The 18,513-nt window shown below is 42.2% G+C and overlaps 1 protein-coding gene across 2 annotated transcripts in view; it reads left to right on the top strand.

Annotated features, from left to right (window-relative positions):
• The first annotated feature begins 2,997 nt into the window (after nt 1–2,997).
• Nedd1 (NEDD1 gamma-tubulin ring complex targeting factor) overlaps nt 2,998–18,513 on the top strand; it is a 43,132-nt gene continuing 27,616 nt past the window's right edge. Inside the window, exons 1-5 of one of the 2 annotated variants that reach the window (XM_051172796.1) lie at nt 2,998–3,095; nt 6,833–6,976; nt 10,494–10,588; nt 13,981–14,097; nt 15,719–15,859. In XM_051172796.1, coding sequence (XP_051028753.1) covers nt 6,841–6,976; nt 10,494–10,588; nt 13,981–14,097; nt 15,719–15,859 — 489 coding nt within the window. In that variant the 5' untranslated portion in view covers nt 2,998–3,095; nt 6,833–6,840. Of the gene's footprint in view, nt 3,096–3,188; nt 3,279–6,832; nt 6,977–10,493; nt 10,589–13,980; nt 14,098–15,718; nt 15,860–18,513 lie in introns of those variants that run through there. The other variant, XM_051172797.1, reaches the window with a different exon arrangement.

Here is an 18,513-nt window from a genome sequence, read left to right as displayed (position 1 = left end):
CCTTAGGGATTAAAGGCATGTACCTCCACGCCTGGACCTAAGCTTTTCTTTATATGATACTTGCTTTATACCTGGCTGGCCTTGAACTCAGATATGTTTGCCTCTTTCTCCTGTATTAAAGGCGTGTTTGTATTCCAGCTGGATCACACAGACCTAAAAGAACTTTGAATATGATCTCTTGCCAGAACAGACATGTTCTGAATTAACATTCCTCTGTGTGTGTGTGTTTCAACTATATTAGAATATAGTTGTGGTAGGATAGCTGAACTTTAGTGGAGACACATTGCCCTGGGTGTTATTGACTGCGTTCTTATGCTGGCATCTAGGCATTTGGGTTTGGGATGATTATGGGTCTAGCTGCTGGTTTCTGGGCGTGTCTTTGTTGGGTGCGTGTTTTGTGCCTTAGTTTCTATTTCCTTTCTGGGTTTTCAAAGAGTGTGCTGGTTGTGTGTTGCCTTGCTTTCCTGGCTTGCTCTGCAGGGGAGTTCAGGGGGGATGCTTGCTGATGTTGAAGGCTGGAGGAAAAGAAGGTCGGGGAGAGATGGTCTGTTGCAGCGCTAGGAGTGACCATGAGAATTGGGCCTGGGGGAACAGAGAGAGTGGAGAAAGGCTGTGGGCAGCCTACCTGGTCATCTTGCAGGCATGGCCTGTGGTTGGTTGATTAGGACATGTCCACCCAAGGTGGGGTCTGGGACTCATTGATGAGTGATGAGGAGTGAGGGAGGGCCATGGGGGGGACGGTCTGTGGTATCCATAGGAGGTATTCCTTGGGGATACTGTACCCAGTCTTCCATTTCAGCATTAGGGATGACCTTGAGGAATGGGTCTGGAAGGACATGGAAAGTGGAGAAAATCCACAGAAGCTTACCTAAATTTTTTGTGATATTCAGTTTATGCTTGGCGTTATTATGATCAGAGAACCTGGTCTGTAAGATATATTCTTTTACAAATCGATTACAACCCTTTTAATTCTTCAGCCGTTCGTTTATTTTTACAGATATGTAGTTGAAGAGAACGGTAATCTTGCAATTGTTGGGGGTGGGGTGGGGTAGAGTGCTCCAGGAATGCTGATAGTCAACAGCATCTCAGTCTTCGTCACTACTAGTGTTATCCCTCCCTCCTAACTAAGAGGTAATTCTATTGACATTTTCAACAACAATTATGAGCACGCCCCTGTGGTGGCTAGTCTTAGTTGTCAACCGGACTCCATATGGAATGGGATGAACTGAAAAGCCAAGCTGCTGGGCACACCTACGAGGCATTTTTGTAACTGGATCATTTGAAACGGGAAGACTCAAGCGTAAATTCTGATCATTACATCTTGGAGGACACACCCTAAATCTGGGCCACACCTTTTCCTGGCAGCCCACACAGGAAACAAGGGAGAAAGAAGCTTTTGCTCTTTGCCTGCTCACCCTCACTCTCTGGAAAGTTTATTCCTTCACTTGTAATAGAAGCCACGTCTTCAGGATTCTGACATCTACTCAAGACCAGCTGAGACATCGAGCTGTGTGAACTAAGCAGCCACTGGATTCTTAGACTTTTCCATTGTTGTCTAGCTGGGATATGACCTTAAGTCACTCTAGTGTAAAAAATACACACACACACACACACACACCAGTTCTGTTTGTCTAGAGAATCTTATTTACTCTTGTTTTCTTCTTAGATAATGTCTTGCTGTGTAGCCCAGTCTGGCCTTGAACTCACGGCGCCTCTTGTGCCTGTCTCTTGGGTGTTGGAATTAGTAATGTGAGTTACTGTGTTCAGCTTACTTTTATTGTTATAAAATATCTCACTTTTAATACAGGACCCATCTTGGTGTCTACATCCTCCCCCACACCATATAATAAAGTCTTAAGTTTTCTTGTGGGTTTCAGTGTTAGAAATGTATAATTTTTGTTTGAAGCATTTTTTTTTTAATTTCATCTGTTTCCAGTTCTCCTTTATTCTGCTTTCTCAGATCTCAATGTTTTGGGGCCAAATCCTAGGCAAAAATCAGATAAAAACACCACAAGAAGCTACAGCTTACATGCAGCAGATGTTGCCAGTTGTCCGCATTTTATGGTTGCTTCCCACCAAACTCCAGAAGCCGGGTAGGACTTCATTTTCTACCGGAGGCGGTGGGGATTGGGACCTAGTAGGTTTCCACTTGTTTGTGATATGGGTTCAGATAACTGTGACATTATGTATCTAGACCAGAAACACATCTGTGCGCACCTGGGACAAAAGAGTGACACCCCATCAATCATCGAAGTTAAGATCATCAATAGAGCAGTCTTTCAGCAAGAACCTTGGAAAACTCAGTTCATCGTCCCCTTTCCAACGGGAGACAAATTTCCTTCAAAAGATTACTCACTATTCATTGAGCCAGTATTTATGTAATTGCCCCAGCACCATGTGACGCTTGGGATTTGAAGATGGTTAGCTCAAAGGGTAAGTCATCTCTGCGTTTCTTCTCAGGGTTCAGGGTTAGAGTTCGGTTTTTTTGTTTTTGTTTGTTTGCTTGTTTTTTGCGGGGGTGTGTGTTTAGGTATTTCTTTTATTTTCTTTCTTTACATACAAAATTGTTTTCATTGTTGTTTTGTCCTCCCCTGGCCCCCTAGACAGGGTTTCTCTGTGTAACATTGGCTGTCCTGGAACTCACTGTGTAGATCAGGCTGGTCTCTGAGATCCACCTGCCTCTGCCTCCAGAGTGCTGGGATTAAAAGGCGTGCGCTCCCACAGTTCCGCTTACATACTGAATTTATAGCATTAGTTTCCTACACTGGACTGTAAGCTCTATCAGGCCAGGGACCTGTGTGTTCACAAATCTCTTATTCCTCTATGCTAAACCCACTAGTGCACACACTCAGAGGCTAACAAGGCGCCTGGCACAGCGACAAAGGCGCAGTAGCTACAGGCTAGAATAACTTCCTTTGCACCGCCCCAGGGTGGGGGCTGCCACTCAGCGGAACGCTCAGAGCGCGGCTTCTCCCGTGACGTCAGTTGGGGCGGGACTTCCGGCCGCCCAAGTTTAACAGTCGAGGCGGGAGCCGGAAGCGCAGCGAGGAGCGGCTGGAGCTGGGCCCCCTCCCTTGTGGCCCCGCGCCTGAGAGGTGAGGTTCCGCTGGGTAGCGGGCCTGTGAGCACCGTACCCAGGGCCAGGGAGGGTGGCGGGGGACCCCGAGGTCTGCCTTCGCTGCGCGGGCCGGGGCGCGCGGCGGAGAGTGGCCCGGGACGGGACGGGGTCGCCGGCCCGAGAGTTGCCCCCGGCGGCCAGCTCACCCGGAGAGGCTCAGGTCCCGCTCCCTGCCGGGGCTTTTGAGCGCAGCCGCCCTCGGCCTGGGCTCCAGAGGAAGGCGACTCCGGAAAACTCTTCTTCAGCCAAGTGTGCTGTTGGTCGCTGTAGCCCTTCTTTCGGGGGACCCTCCCCCCCTCTTGAGGGACTGATGTCAGAGCTCAGAAGGCCAGCGGAGGGAATCGGGGAGAAGAAGACTCTTTGATGTCAGCATCGGCTTAAGCTGGGCGGGTTGCTTAACTCAGCTTTGAGGACCCTTGATGCACCCGTTATTGCTCCACACTGCCCAGCAGGCACCTTTTGTAGGGTCGTAGAAGCAGCACCTCGCAGTTGTGTTCGCTGCTCTTAAGAGTTCTACTTTGGCACGCTTTGTTTTTCCTTGAGCAGGGCAACAAGGGGACATAAGGTACATGTTGTGGTTACCAAGTAAGAAACATTGTCTGCTGTAATTCAACAGGTGACTCTAAAAGTTTTTAGCAGCACCTGGCAGGGCCCCTTCTACCACGGGACCACTCATACACTGCAGTAACCTGAAAGCACAATGAATCATGGGAGTTTCTGGCTAAAAGTTTGATCCTTTCCATAAACTTTAAAATACTTCCCCCCCCCCTTTTGGAAACGGGTGGTTTATGCTTTTTATTTTCTTCTCCGGAGCTCCTTAAGAGATAATGGTGATAATGCGGGCCTGTCTGTGACAGCTTTTGGTCTGGTCTATGACAGTGGTGGATAAATTCAGTGTCCACATGAAATCATTTCAACGTTGGAGCAGCAGTAGCATTCTTTAGGGGGAAAAAGTGACCACTTTTTATTAGACTTGAAGTATCAATGAAACGGTGTTGACCTAGAAAAAGAAATATATTTTGTGTGGCTACCATAGATTAAAAAACATGGATTAAAAGATAGTACATATGCTGTGCCCTGGTTTTCTCCAGTGATTTTATTTACAAATAACAACAAAGCAACTGGCTTGCAACCCATTTCATTCATGCTCATTCCCTTATATTAGTCTTTAGATACAGGCAATAGAGTTAGTTTTATTGTCAAAGGTTTCTTATTGGATAATAATACAATACTCTTGTTTGTTTGTTTCTTTAAGACAGGGTTTCTCTGTGTTGCCTTGGCTGTCGTGGACTCGATTTGTAGACCAGGCTGGCTTCGAACTCACAGTGATCCGTCTGGCTCTGTTTGCTTCTTTTTTTTTTTTTTTTTTTGGTTTTTCGAGACAGGGTTTCTCTGTGTAGCCTTGGCCATCCTGGACTCACTTTGTAGACCAGGCTGGCCTCGAACTCACAGCGATCCGCCTGCCTCTGCCTCTGCCTCCCGAATGCTGGGATTAAAGGCGTGCACCACCACGCCCGGCTTTGTTTGCTTCTTTTTAAAGGCAGTTATTTATTTATTTTATTTTATTTTGGTATTTTGAGACAGGGTTTCTCTGTGTAGCCTTGGCTGTCCTGGACTCACTTTGTAGACCAGGCTGGCCTCAAACTCACAGTGATCTGGCTGCCTTTGCCTCCTGAGTGCTGGGATTAAAGGTGTGTGCCACCACGGCCTGGCTAAAGGCAGTTTTCCCCCCTGTGTTTCCCTGGCTGCCCTAGAACTAGTTCTGTAGACCAGGCTGGCCACAAATCACCTCTGCCTGGGATTAGAGGGGTGCACCACCACCTACAATACAGTATTCTTGTACCACCCATTCTGGGTGTGAGTATATTTCTTTTCTTCTCTCTTGTGTCCCTCCCCCCACCACCCCCAGATTTTGTTTGTTTTTTGTTTTTGGTGTGTGTGTCTAGCTGTCCTGGGGAACTAGCTCTGTAGAATAGGCAGCCGTTGGGGAGATGGTTCTAATGTATTTTGATGCTAATTACTGCTTGCTGTCTCTATGACCCACCTTTTGATTAATAAAAAGCCATCCCACCTGGGCCGGGCAGAGGAGATAGAGGTGTGGTTAAGGTTCCCAGGGTTATAGAGAGAAAGAGAGAGGAATTCTGGGAAGAAGGATTGAGGGAAGGCAAGAGGGTCCCTAGAGAAGAAGGAGAAGGCCGCCATGGGTTAGATGGAGGAGAAGCACATGGCTGGCGAGGATAGAGGATTTGGCCCAGGTGAAGAACATCAGCATGTATTTGGGATTATGGATGGGAGGTAGCTTAATAGAAATTATTAGGAGCAGATAGCAAGGGATTGGGACAGGAATCCCATACCTGTCCCACTATGGGAAGTAGTTTAGAGGAGTGATATCTGTCCTGCCCCAGGGTAACTAAGGCTATTTTAAAATATAAAAAGGGTCAGTGCCTTAATTGATTGTTAGCCGGGCATACTGATAATACTATTAATACAGATAATTCAAAAACAATAGGCTGACCTCACAGAGATTCTTCTGGAATTCACAAAGATCCATCTGCCTCTGCCTCCTGAGTGCTGGGATTAAAGCATTACTTGGAGCCCTTCAGAGTGCCTGGAGCAGCCTCTCTGCTTTCTTCTAGATGGTTATGGCTTATGGCATCACTTTGTCAGAATTACGTGTTTGGAGCATCACACTGAACAAAAAGGGAGAAGCCATGGCACAAGTGGCAGCTTCTTTAACCGTGTTGCTAGTTTTAGAGTTTGGAAAACTTGGGATAAGGGGATTCAGAGTTCTAGGAATGCCAGCTTAGGCTACATTTTTTAAAAAATTAAATTAATTTATTTATTTTATGTGTATGAGTGCTCTATCTGCATGTACCACCTGCATGTCAGAGGAGGCCATTGGAGGGTATAGATGGTTGTGAGCAACCTGTGGTTGCTGGGAATTGAACTCAGGACCTCTGGAAGAGCAGACAGTACTCTTAACTCTGAGAGCCATCTCTCCAGCCCTTCCCCCCTCCCTTTTTTTTTTTTTTTAAGATGAGAATATTATTTAGTACATTTCTTTGTGGAGTACTTATGGATCAGGAATATTTCAAAACTCCTGTGTGAGGAGGCAGACGTTGTTAGGGGAACAAATAAGACAACAGACGTTCCATGGTCGGGGAAACGTGAATTGGAATATAGCTTAGCTGGTACCGGGCTGCCTTTGTCACAGCAGGTGGGGAACCTACCTTTTAGAAGCAGAGATGTTTTGAGCTGAGACCGGAATGATAAGGAAATGGTTTAGGGGAGCCTGGGGGGAACTTTCCAGGTAGGGGGCGGGCAGCAGGTGAAGAGCCACTAAGGTGAGGATGACCTTGGCTTGATGTAGACATGAAGAAGATCTGGTGGCCTCAGGCAGGAGAGGTAGGAGAGTCACACAGGAATGGCTATCCTGGAAGGCAGGCTGAGGAGCTTGGGTTTATTGTAGATGGTAGGGGGACTCTTGGAAGGATGAGCTAAGAGTATGCGGTTGGCTGGTGTTTAGATCACGTGTACTGGTTGTGTGTGTGTGTGGGGTTTGCATGCTGTTTGGGATAAAAATGGACAGAAATGGACAAGTAATGCCACTTCCTTTAGATTAGGGGCATTTCAACTCTTTTTTTTTTTCATTTCAACTCTTAAATTGCATTTTCATAATTGTGTTCTAAATAAGTTGTTCTAAATTTTTCATAGGTTCAGTCATGCAGGAAAGCCTCAGATTTGCTTCATCAGGAGATGATATTAAAATATGGGACGCTTCATTTCTGACATTGGTGGATAAATTCAACCCGCACACGTCACCACATGGAATCAGTTCAATATGTTGGAGCAACAATAGTATCCTTAAAAAAAAAAAACCTCTTTTTATTAGTTTTTAATAATCAGTGAAACTGTGTTGGTCTGTGAAAAGAAACATATTTTGTGTGACTACCATAGATTAAAAAAAAACACTGATAAAAATAGTATATATACATGAGCTCTACTTTTCTTTGTTGATTTTTCTTTTTAAAAAAAAATTTGGTTGCAACCCACTTGAACCTCATTCAAACTTGCTGAATATTGTTAGTCTTCCGATACGGGCAGTAGAATTAGCTACATTGTCTACATATTATTGAATACATGGAATTAAGTAAGAACAGGAGAGCATCTGGGAGATTTTAGAATGGTTTTTCTACATCTCCATTTGTGTATTTGTGAGTTGGCTCTGGAAATCATTGAGAACTTGGGGACAGAAGCAAGATGGAGGAGATTAAAAAACCAGTTGTCTATCATTTATATCATATTGATGGTATGCTTGGGTTTGTCTTTTCTGTCTGTGTTGAAAAGAGCATCATTTCCCAACAGACAAAATGGATTGAGTTTTCCTGCACTCTGATTGGTATACTTCCTGTATTGGTGAGCCTCTGAATGGGGAACCAGGGTTGGGGGAGAGCAGTGGGGGGAGCCTTTAAGTTAGGGTTTATCGTCCTCACATCATTGCTGTGTTGGGGCTGGCAGGTCTTTGTTGCGAGGGCTTTCCTGGGCATTGTAGGATCCTAAGAAATGTTCCTGACCTCTGCTACCAACCACCAAATGCTTTTAACTCTCAGTTGTGATGGTCCAAAATTGCCTCCTGCATTGCTGGACTCACCCGCATTGGAAGACCTCTGCTGTAGATGAAGCACCGTAGATGAGTTCTCTTGATGTAAAAATACTCTGCCATTGATATGCTAGAGATTAATCTTCCATGAATCACATAACTGCTTTGAAACAGCCATTAAGTGTTAAGAATTGTCTGGTTTTTAGCAGTATCAAAGTATTAATATTTCTCCTGATGAAAGGGAAACTGACAAGGCTTTAGAATATGACTGATTTATGAACAAACATATTAGGATTTTTAAATTTCAAATGCCTGCTCTTACACATACATAACAAATGACAACTTTTCTTATTGAATTAAAATTTCCCTCTTGATCATTTCTTGATTTTTGCATTAGAGCAGTAAAACCAATTACTTCAATGCTCTATTAATCAAACTTGCATGAAGGACTCTCCAGCCTGTCATGTGGTAACTATTTTAAGGAGAGTGGCAAGTACATGAAGTTGATTCTCTATTTTTAGTTTTTACAGCTTTATTCTCCCCCCTTCTCCCCCTTTCTGGGACTATTGAAAAAAAAAAAAACCAATTCTTTAAAAAAAAAAAAAAAGAAAAGAAATCTTAATAGGATGTGGGGTTTTTTGTTTGTTTTTTCCTGCTTAGCTTTGTTTTAGGGAGTGTTACCAGGAGCTGGCATTGGCAAGTACACTCCATAATGGCTGGTGTGGCAATGAGGTAGTGCTGCTGTGTGACTCTGAGAAGCTGGTCCTGGTTCTGTGCAGAGATCGTCTTGTTAGTCGTGCTCCCAGTGAGGCTGTGGTATTCATGCCATTTGTTCCCGAAGAACAGAGTTCCAGACACAGCAGTTCAGAGTCCCAGTGTATAAATTCCAGTTGGGGTCAGGGTTACTGTGAAGTGCTAGGGAACTTAGTTCATTTTGGTTTCTTTACAGGATTTCTCTCTTTACGCATTTCTCTCATAACTTCTAAAACTACAAGAAAACCTAGAAACTAGTTTCCCCTTTTATCTTCCTGTGGTTCTTTCTCTGTGTCCTAAGGGGTAAAGTGTGACAGACTGAAGCAGACGATGGCTTCTCATCATGGCACTGTGCTGGTAGCAATGATTTTATCTCCCCTGGAAATGATGTGTGTAGCTTGCTCTGTAATTGATAGTGGCGTTTCCACCCAACTCTTACCGGGGCCTACTCGGTTCAGAGATGTGCAAGTGCCTGGAATGAAAAAGCAAGCCTGTAGTTGTGTTAGAAGAGAGGGCATTGGCAACTGGCTCTGTGGATTTCGGCAGTGTGCTGATTCATTTGATAGTTCACAAGCCAGAGAGTCTTGGACTCTATTCTTATGATGAGCGGCTTGTGTTGATAGCTTAGCTGTTTCTTAGAGACGTCATTGTGAGGGTAGAAGATGATGCTCTATCTTTGACTGCAGTGGAGTTCAGACATAGTTCAAAGTAAATAAACTTCTTTATTCTTTTAAATACCATTTGGTCTGGGGTGTCACTCAGTTGGTAGAGGCTTGCCTCACGTGAGTGACACCCTAAGGTTGGTGGTAAGCATGTGTGGAATCCGGCGTGGTGGTGGTGCATGCCTGTAGCCTTAGCATCTGCCAGGTGGAAGTAGAAAGATCATAGCAATCTCAAGGGTGCCTCAGGCTACAAAATGAGTTGTGACATTTGGGACTGTCCCCAAAACAAAGAAACACAATATTCCAATCCATGCTCTAGTTGTAAAGTATCTGAATGTTATGCACACTGTCAAAATAGTATAGTTAGGATTACTTAGATGTTTTCATTGCTTCCACACATAGACTTTGCTTCCTAAAGTTGAAAGTTTAAAAGTCTTGTATTCTGGGGCCAGTGAGATGGCTTGGAGGGTCAGGGTGCTCGCTGCCCAACCAGATGCGCTGAATTCGCTGAACCTAGTAGCTGGGAGGAGAGAATGAGTTGTCCTCTGACTTCCAGACCTGGACTGGGATGTGTGTGAGTGTGCATGCACAGACGTACACAAACAAGTACAAAACATTCTCCTACTTTAATGTGCTCTGACTTTTAAAATCAGACTCTTGTTCTTGATTACATTATTTAATCATTTTGGTTCAAAATAGTTGCATTGTTTCTGTTTACTTATTACTCATAAAATTCATATAGAGTAAATTAAAATTTTAGCTTAAGATTAATTTAAAACAGTTTAAGTTTGTATAACATATGCCATTTTTATTTAGCCACACTCAGTTGTATTTAGTATGCTGTCTATAATATTCATTCATAATATATTCATAGTCGAAGCATCTGCGATCGTGACTCTAGTCCTGAGAAAATATCAGTCTTCATTTTTCTGTTAGAAGGAATAGGAGAGTCACGTGGATACCAGCTTTCTAACAGAGGTTGGTACTGAGCACTGGATCAGTAAGTCCCTGAACAGATTTTGTACATGAAAAAGCTGATTATTATTTGCATATGCTGCTTTTATCGTGCTCTCACTTCTGAAAGGATAAAGTTAGACCTTCTGGCCCGCTCTGGGAAGGGAGTAGTGTTTCACATGGGCTAAGAGCTTTCAAATGGTAGCATAGCCAGAAGGGAGGCATCGTCTCTGCTGTCCAGAGAGGGAGACTTAGCAGTTGGTAACTGGAACCATTTTGAACACTGGTGTATGTGCTGTATTTGTGTACTTGCCTTGGTGATGATCACATGCCTGTGCTCCCGTGACCATAGTTGGGTGCTGTGGGTGCCCATGGACTGTTTGATGTTTCCTAACTCTTCATTTAGACAACTTTCTAGTGACAGCATCTTCCAGTGGTGACAAAATAGTGGTGTCAAGTTGCAAATGTAAGCCTGTCCCACTTTTGGAGCTTGCTGAAGGGGTAAGTTATTTGCTTTTTAAAATTGTTTTAAAATCTCAGTTTGCTTAAGTGACAGTGACTTACTTGTTATGGTTCATTGTGTTTAAAAACATTTTTCACCTAAACTTTAGAATAGTTGAGGCCTTAGATTTCATTAGGAGGCACCCTCTCTTTCCCCTCTTGTTGATGTGTGACTAGGTCACTAGGTTGACTTGCCCCTGTTGACTGTGTGCAGGGTCATCCACAAAGACTGTTTCAGAAGGCACCCTTCTGCTTTAGACACTGGCCACTGAGCACGCAGGGACCTGCCCCAGCCCCCAGCACACAGTGAAGCTCTCCCTGAATATTATTTCTTTATTCTTCTGTTCTTAAGTTCATTCAGGATAGTATTGGTTTCCTCATTTCCATCCACACATTCACAAAAGCTATTCTTCAGAAAGAATAACAGCCAACAAAAAAGTATTGCTTATTCTTGCTGCTGCTGCTTTTTCTTTTTTCTTTTTTTTTTTAAGCTTAAGTTTCACTTCCAGCGCAGGTGTGGAAACGTACAGAGAATGCCTGATAAAGGTAGAATGGGAGTTTGAGGCAGATGGGCGAAGTAAAGTTGAAGTGACTGTCTCTTGTCAGCAGGTGGACCACACTCTTCAAGATAGCAGTAATAGCACTCGTGGGACCTTTGGTCCTTTCAAGAGTGACCAGCAAGCTGCTGTTGAATTTATTATCAAAGCCAGATCAGTTCCTCCAACCTCTACAACTGGGTGCACTTTGATACATTATGTTTTAAAATCAATATTTAGCACCTCCACCCACTTTTTGTCTTTTTTTTTTTTTTTTTTTAAATCTATTTGATAATGTGTTTGTTTATTTGGACAGTCTTCCTATGCAGTTCTGGCTGCCTAGAACTTGCTATTTACCCCAAGCTGGCCTTGAAGTCATAGAGAGCTAGCTGCTTTTGCATCTTTAGTGTTTGGATTAAAGGCATGAACTACTATACTAAGCTTGACTCCTCCCATTTAAAAAAAGGTACTTTGAACTTTTATACTTCAAATTCTGTTGTATGCTTTAATCCTTTAACACATGATGTGTACAAATGTGAGTCATCCTGAAGACTTAGTAAATATTCCCATTAATTTGTGTAATTTTAGCCCTCCCTAATTTAAGCAATTGTATTATAAAGCATGTGGACAATTGAATCCATTAGCGTTCTAATCTTGAATGTACTGCAGTTATAAAAGCTTTTTGCAAACACCTTTTAAATAAAGGAATTTATTAGGAATTTTTTGTAACATATCTGTTACTATATAGTGATTGTTTGTGTGGGGGTCCCAGCCCTATTCTCTCACATGCTGTTTGTGCTATCTTTGTCTTATCTACTTGGGGAAAGAAACTTATTTTAAGATTATTTTTAGAATGAAATTTTAGATTCATGTTTTTGTTTTTAATTTCATGTATTTCCTCTTTGAAGTGCACAGATTGGTCTTAATGGTATTATAATGGCTATAGTGTCGTTACAATATAACTTTGAAATTTCACCACCTTGTTTTTAGATTAAAAAATTGTGTGTTTTGCTTTTTTTTTTTTTGGTCTTGTGGGTACAGGATTCTTATAATACCATACAGTTTGTATTAGTTATTTAAGTTTATTAGATGCATTAAAAATACATTAACATGAAAGGCCTTCTGTCAACAAGGTAAGCCAATTTTAAGTATGGATTTTGTTCTCAGCTCTTAACAGTAATTGGACCTGTGACAGCTGGCATCCCAATGTATCAGGCTTTGGTGGATACTATCCTTAACTATTTCATCTTAAAAGTTCTTTTAATTGTTATTAGAAAACATGGATATGTAGTGCAAGCATATTCTAAAGTAAATCTTGATTCCTTCAGACCTGTTCATTCCTAGGATGGCACCTGCAAGAACATTAGTGTTAGAGTTAGAACCCTGATATGATATGCATCTGCTCTTTTTGTATGTGTTAGGTGGTACTGTTGGTCAAATGGTAAAAGCAGTCTTGATTGGTCCAGTAGGGATGTGGGAAGAGGCCATCTGTAAGAGTTCTTTGGAGCAGAGACTGAGCTGAGGATGCCTGGCTATCAGGGTAGGGACAGTTGATCCAGGACTCATCTGTTTGCTTCTCAGGGTGTATCCAGACATGTGAAGTGACTTGCCTAAGCCTAACAGCTTGCCTTTTGATTAGGTCATGAACTCTCCTTTGAATGTCATTTCTCCTTTTTGTTTGTTTGTTTATTTTTCATGGCATTCAACTGAAGTAAGAACAATTAATGTAGCTTCATTCCACTCCTGTGGGTTATATAAAACACTGCAACACTGCCCAGGCCCCATGTTACTAATGGCACTAGGGGGACACATTCTTACTGTGAGAATAGCTTGATAACCTCTGTGAGTTTAGCCGTTATTCTTTTTTTTTTTTTTTTTTTTTTTTCATTATTCTTTAATGTTGGTTGAATATGGTTGTAATCTTAAGAAACTGACTTTCTGATTTCAAGCAGACAATAAACTTTGAGCAAAGCTGGCCAAATATTGGAAAGTAGTTTTGCTGAGAACTAAAACCCTGCTACAGAAGTTAGACTAAGTGGCCACGGGAGGTTTCTGTGGCATCTGGTGTCTGTTGTCCTGGCTTGGTGAATTTTCACTTCTGGGCGAGGAGAGCAGCTCTTTAGAAGCCTTGAGGTGGTTACAGGATTGTTGTTAGGAATGCAGAGTTGTTTATTGGTGAAGAATTAGTATGAGAAAGACAGTGATAAGAATGCAGTAGGAATATGGCTCTGACAGCAGGTTGATGGTTTGCGGTTTCTTCTAGGTATGCTCGGAAGCCAGCTCTGGCTGCCTTTTTTTTTTTTTTTTTTTTTTTTTTTAACCATGTTTGGGCAAAGTTTGGTTAGTGGTAATAATATATTTAGATGCAGGGAAGCATGTGGAATTTATTGTAGAATTGGAGTTTATATACCTTGTTGATAGGTTGGGACCGGGAATTGAGGGTTGGTTATTCCGCAATTTCACCTTGATCATTTGTGCCCTTGCTGAATTGAGGAAGAGTGTGAGGCCAGGTTACTTGGTTTATATGTTAATGCATGTGTATGTATTTGGTGGTGGGTTTCCCACAGCATCGCACTTACTGAGGAAGTGTCAGCTACTGAGCCCTGTCACTAGCCCCTGACCTAGATTTGGTGACATTCTTGAGAACCGCTGGAGTGAGGTTTGCTGTTTTCTTGACATCTTAAAATGAATAAGCTGTTGACTCCCATGGAGGATGATGAGAGGTGAAATCTTAGCTGCATTTATCGTCGTCTTTATGCCTTATACCAGCAGATTCCCTGTCCTGTGTGCTGTGTTAGGTGAGACTGTGTTGTCACTGGGCTCCCTTAAACTAATTTTGTTTGTTTATTTAAATAGCAAAAGCAGACATGTGTCGATTTAAATTCTACATCGATGTATTTGGCGAGTGGAGGCCTAAATAACACTGTTAATATTTGGGATTTAAAGTCAAAACGAGTTCATCGGACTCTTAAGGTAAGCAAATGTATTTTACCTCTATAGAGTGGGTAGCTCACACCCTGTTTGGAATAGCTACCAAACTTCACCTTCATAAGTGCAGTGCTTTAGAATTGAAGTGAGACTTATTGGGGGAAATATAGGTGCTGTCTAGCTGAAACTTTTTTCCTCATAAAAGCTGTTGATGCATATTGCATTTTCATCATCATCATCATTATTATTTTCACGTATTTTTGCTGTATTGAATGAACTACTTCTCCCTAGTGATGAGAAATTGGTTTCTGTGGTTGGTTGATGTATTTTCTACAACTGAAATTAGGAAGACCTGTTCCTTTACAAAGTCACAGAAATTCTATTAGGTGACACACTCTTAATTCCCTATCACAACAATGCACAAAATGTTGCTTATTTTATTGCATAGGAAATTTTTTTCCTCAGGCAACTGTGCTTTGATAGAAGAGGGGGAAATATTTGAAGGATCATTTGATAAAGCTGTAAAGGAAGTGTGATGTCCTAGCTACAGCAGTTTTGATAGCCCATTAGTTATTTTGTATTAAGTTTAATATATTTATTTTAGTAAATAACAGAACACTGCATTGTTTAAAAAACAAAACACTCCACCATTCTAACTCAGATTAGTGTTAATGTTCCTGTTAAGACATCTCTAACTTGATGTTTGGAAACCGTCCTTGTGAACTCAGTTTGTTCGAAGTCTTGGACTTCTCATTCTGTCAGAGTAGATCCTGTTCATATATGGGAAGCAGTCTTGTGTCAGGAGGGCCAAGGGCTTGGTCATCTCTCTTGGGGCTGAATCCTAGTCTGTCCTTTAGCACATACGTAAGCTGCACCAGTCTCTTACGTTGCCATGTCTGTATGCCTCATCTGTAGATGGGGAAAGTGATATCGCCTCTTAGGATTTTAAAGGCTGACTAGTTAGTACGTGAAGCCTGAGCGGAGAAGGCACTCAGCCAGTGGGAGCGGCTGCTGCCTGACACTGCAGACTTACTTGTTGCTTTTTCTCTCCCTTTTGTCATGTCTGGTTTTCTTCCTTTCCCATAATTTACCTCTGTTCTTGTTTTATTTGCTTCTTTGTCTTTTGAGATAAGACCTCCCTATGTAGCTCAGGCTAACCGAGAATATTCTATGTGATACAGGCTAGTCTTTAACTCATGACCCTCCTTAGTGCTGGGCTTTACCAGTGCTTTATCCCTCCTCACGCTCATCCTTTCTTTAAGGTTGGATTCAACTCTATGTCTCTGTCTCAATCAGTTCAGTTGACAGTGATACCTGGTTTTCTCCTTTTGATCCCTTGATGACACTGTTTATTTAGCATTTGCTCTGTCATTTTGGTGCTAATCTTAGTGTCTTCTAGTTGAACAGTAATACGCAGGCAGTTCTGCAAGGCGAGCATTAAGTTACGTTCTAGACTGTTTATTGTCTCAGTACACGAACATGTAATATGGCTCTGAGAAGCTGTCTGCTGAGGGGACTCATGTTGCTCATGCAGTGTCCTCATCAGCTCAGCAGTGTTGTGTTGGAAGGGAAATGGCAGCGCAGGTGTTGACTGACAGCCCCGCTCTTTTCTGCCCCTCACAGTACAGGCGTTAAGGACTGCTGTTCTTGAATTTGTTTCTTACAGGATCATCAATGTGAGGTAACTTGTGTGGCGTACAATTGGAACGATTGCTACCTCGCGTCCGGCTCTCTCAGTGGTGAGATTATTTTACACAGCGTAACCACTAACACATCCAGTACACCTTTTGGCCATGGCAGTAAGCAGGTATGCTATGTTTTTGGTTATGTTTTGTTTTTAATAGAATTGATAACATATTTTTAAATTATTTTACATAAGAAAGTAAGTTTAAATTTTTTAACATTTCAAAATGTTATTTGGCTTGCTAGAAAACATCCAGATAATTTTAATAGTAGTTTTTGAAAAAGATAAAGTACACTATAATACATACTAGATTGCTTGTATGAATTCACATCTATACTTAAATTTTTCTTTCTATCTTATAACTGTCTTTAACAAAATGCAGCTATCTACTAGTAGCGCAGCCCTAAAACTGACAGAAGTATTGCAAACTTTAAACTGTATTGGCTGTAAGACTGATACATATTGTTCAGGAACAGGTAATTACTGTGTTTAGGTAGAGGCAAGTAAATTTTGAAGAAAAAAAAAAAAAACCCTAGCTTTTTTTTTCTTTTTTTTAATGTGGTAGTTAAAATAATCAAAGCCTACTTAGACATTTCTAGTTAGTACAGAAATCTTTAGGGAAACTTATTAAAAGAAAAATTAGTCAATTAGATATTTTCCTTGGTTAAAAAAAATAGTTAATTTTTTTCTTAAAAGAATGAGAAATGCTTTGATAAGTCTATTCCCTGCTAACATTCTTTGAAAATTTCTAGAGATAATTCCACTAAGGTAGATTTTTTTTTCTAAGGTGGACATGTTGTTTGTGTTGTGTTCTGTACTAGGGCATAGCGAATCCATAAATGTTTGCCTGGCTCTTTAGTACCATGCAAGTTAGTTAGGGCCATGAGTATGTTCATGCTTCTGATTTCCTGTACTTGCTGGACATACTACATACACAGAGGACTTGCTGCTGTTTGCTGTTTCCCACCAGTGGTCACTGAGTCCCACTGTGTTCTCCTCATTCAGGCTTTGCTGTTAGTCAGTCTGCTGCTCTTAATTTACAGTGGAGAACTGTGATCCCACACCCTGGGATCCCAGAGCCACCGAGGGTCAGCTGCTCCTGTAGCCTTGCTTCCTCCTGGCTCGCTTTCTAGGTTGGTGGAAGTTGTGAGTGATTATTGATGACCATGGGTATCTGAAGCTCCTTCCTCTAGTGTCTGAGCTCTCGAGCCATGGGTTCTTGGCCAGGTTTACAGGGTTAGGCATGAGCTCCCTCCTGTTGAGTGGGCCTTAAGTCCATTTAAACAACTGTTGCTTTACTCCCAAATACAGTGTCCCTATTCCCAGTGTGTGTCCTGGCAGGCCAGTTGTTATTGTGGTGCACAGGCTGTACAGGAGTGTAGGACTGTTGATAACGTTCCTCTCTTGGGAGCTTGCATGGCAGCACTCTGTGGCAGGTCCTCAGGGAGGAGCTTTCCAGCTCCAGTCAGTACCGGCTTGACTCCTTAAGCCCTGAGACCAAAGTATGTGGTGTCTTCAGCAACAGGGTCTTGCCTCCAAATTTTGGAAGACAGCAAAAGGCAATGGTGGCAACCTGTATTGTTTTGGGGTCTTTTGGACTTCCCTGACCAAAAGGAAGTTTCTCACTTAGTCCTGGAGTTTTTGTTTAAATAGATGATCTCTGGCGGTGGTTCCCAGCCTCCTTGAGACACTTTAATGCAGCTCCTCATGTTGTGGTGACCTCCAGCCATAAAATGATTTTCATTGATACTTCATAATGGTACTTTTGCCAGGGTTATGAATTGTAATGTAAATATCTGTGGGTTTTGGTAGTCTAGGTAACCCCTGTGAAAAGGACATTTGACCCCCAAAGGGGTCATGCCCCACAGATTGAGAACAATTGGTCTACGGCTCTTGGAAACATTATCACTTTATGTGGTATAACTTCATTGGTGTGTGTGTGTGTGTGTGTGTGTACACATGTATTTGTAATTTCAGGTAAACATAAAAGAATATAAATTCCCTATGGCTTTTCCAAACATCTTCAGTTATTTAACCTCCTGCCTCCTTCTCTGTTTGTATTAGCCTTCCTTGCCAAATACGGCCCTCCACTTCATTTCTTCCCCTGCCCTTCTACCATTGCCCCTGTAGAGCTCCTTCTCACTCCTTCCCTGTGGCAGATAAGACACAGAAGCTTCGAGGTGTGTGAGAATCTAATGCTTATCTGTATCTCTTTCTCACATGAAAAGAAAAACCCTTAAAATCCTAGGTGATGGATTGAAGCACAGTTGATTTTCATAGGATTTTAGTTGATTAGTTCTCATCAGAAAACTGAATTAAGCTTATCTTCTAGTTTAGAAGGAGTGTGAAGTGCAGAGCTCATTTCCAGTGTACGTCCAAACCAGTCAGAACTGGAGCTCGTCCTGGGCAGCCGTCTCCTCTGTGGGCAGCTGCACCTCTGCAGGGGCTTGAGCAGGCTTTGTATTTACTTGGCAATACTAGGCTAAGAGATCAGTGAGTGTCAGCTACTGTTGGGAGCTTTTAGTGAATCATTATATTGACATTAAAATCAGTTCTGCAGTTTATTTCCTCAACCTGGTTTGAACATCTCCAGTTTCTGTACTCCCTTCAACCCCTGCTAATTTACCAGTATAATTTATCCTCTGGAATTATTTTTCTGACAAGGCTCTACATCCAGAGGTAGAGCTACAGGTTGTCAGTGACAGCTGTTTTCTTCAGGAATGAGACCCCGTGTAGGCTTCCCAATACTTAAGTAGGTAGTCTTAAACGCATGCATA

The sequence above is a fragment of the Acomys russatus genome, chromosome 31, assembly GCF_903995435.1.
Source record: "Acomys russatus chromosome 31, mAcoRus1.1, whole genome shotgun sequence".
In the NCBI taxonomy this organism is placed as follows: domain Eukaryota; kingdom Metazoa; phylum Chordata; class Mammalia; order Rodentia; family Muridae; genus Acomys; species Acomys russatus.
This window is presented reverse-complemented; position numbering and strand designations above follow the sequence as displayed.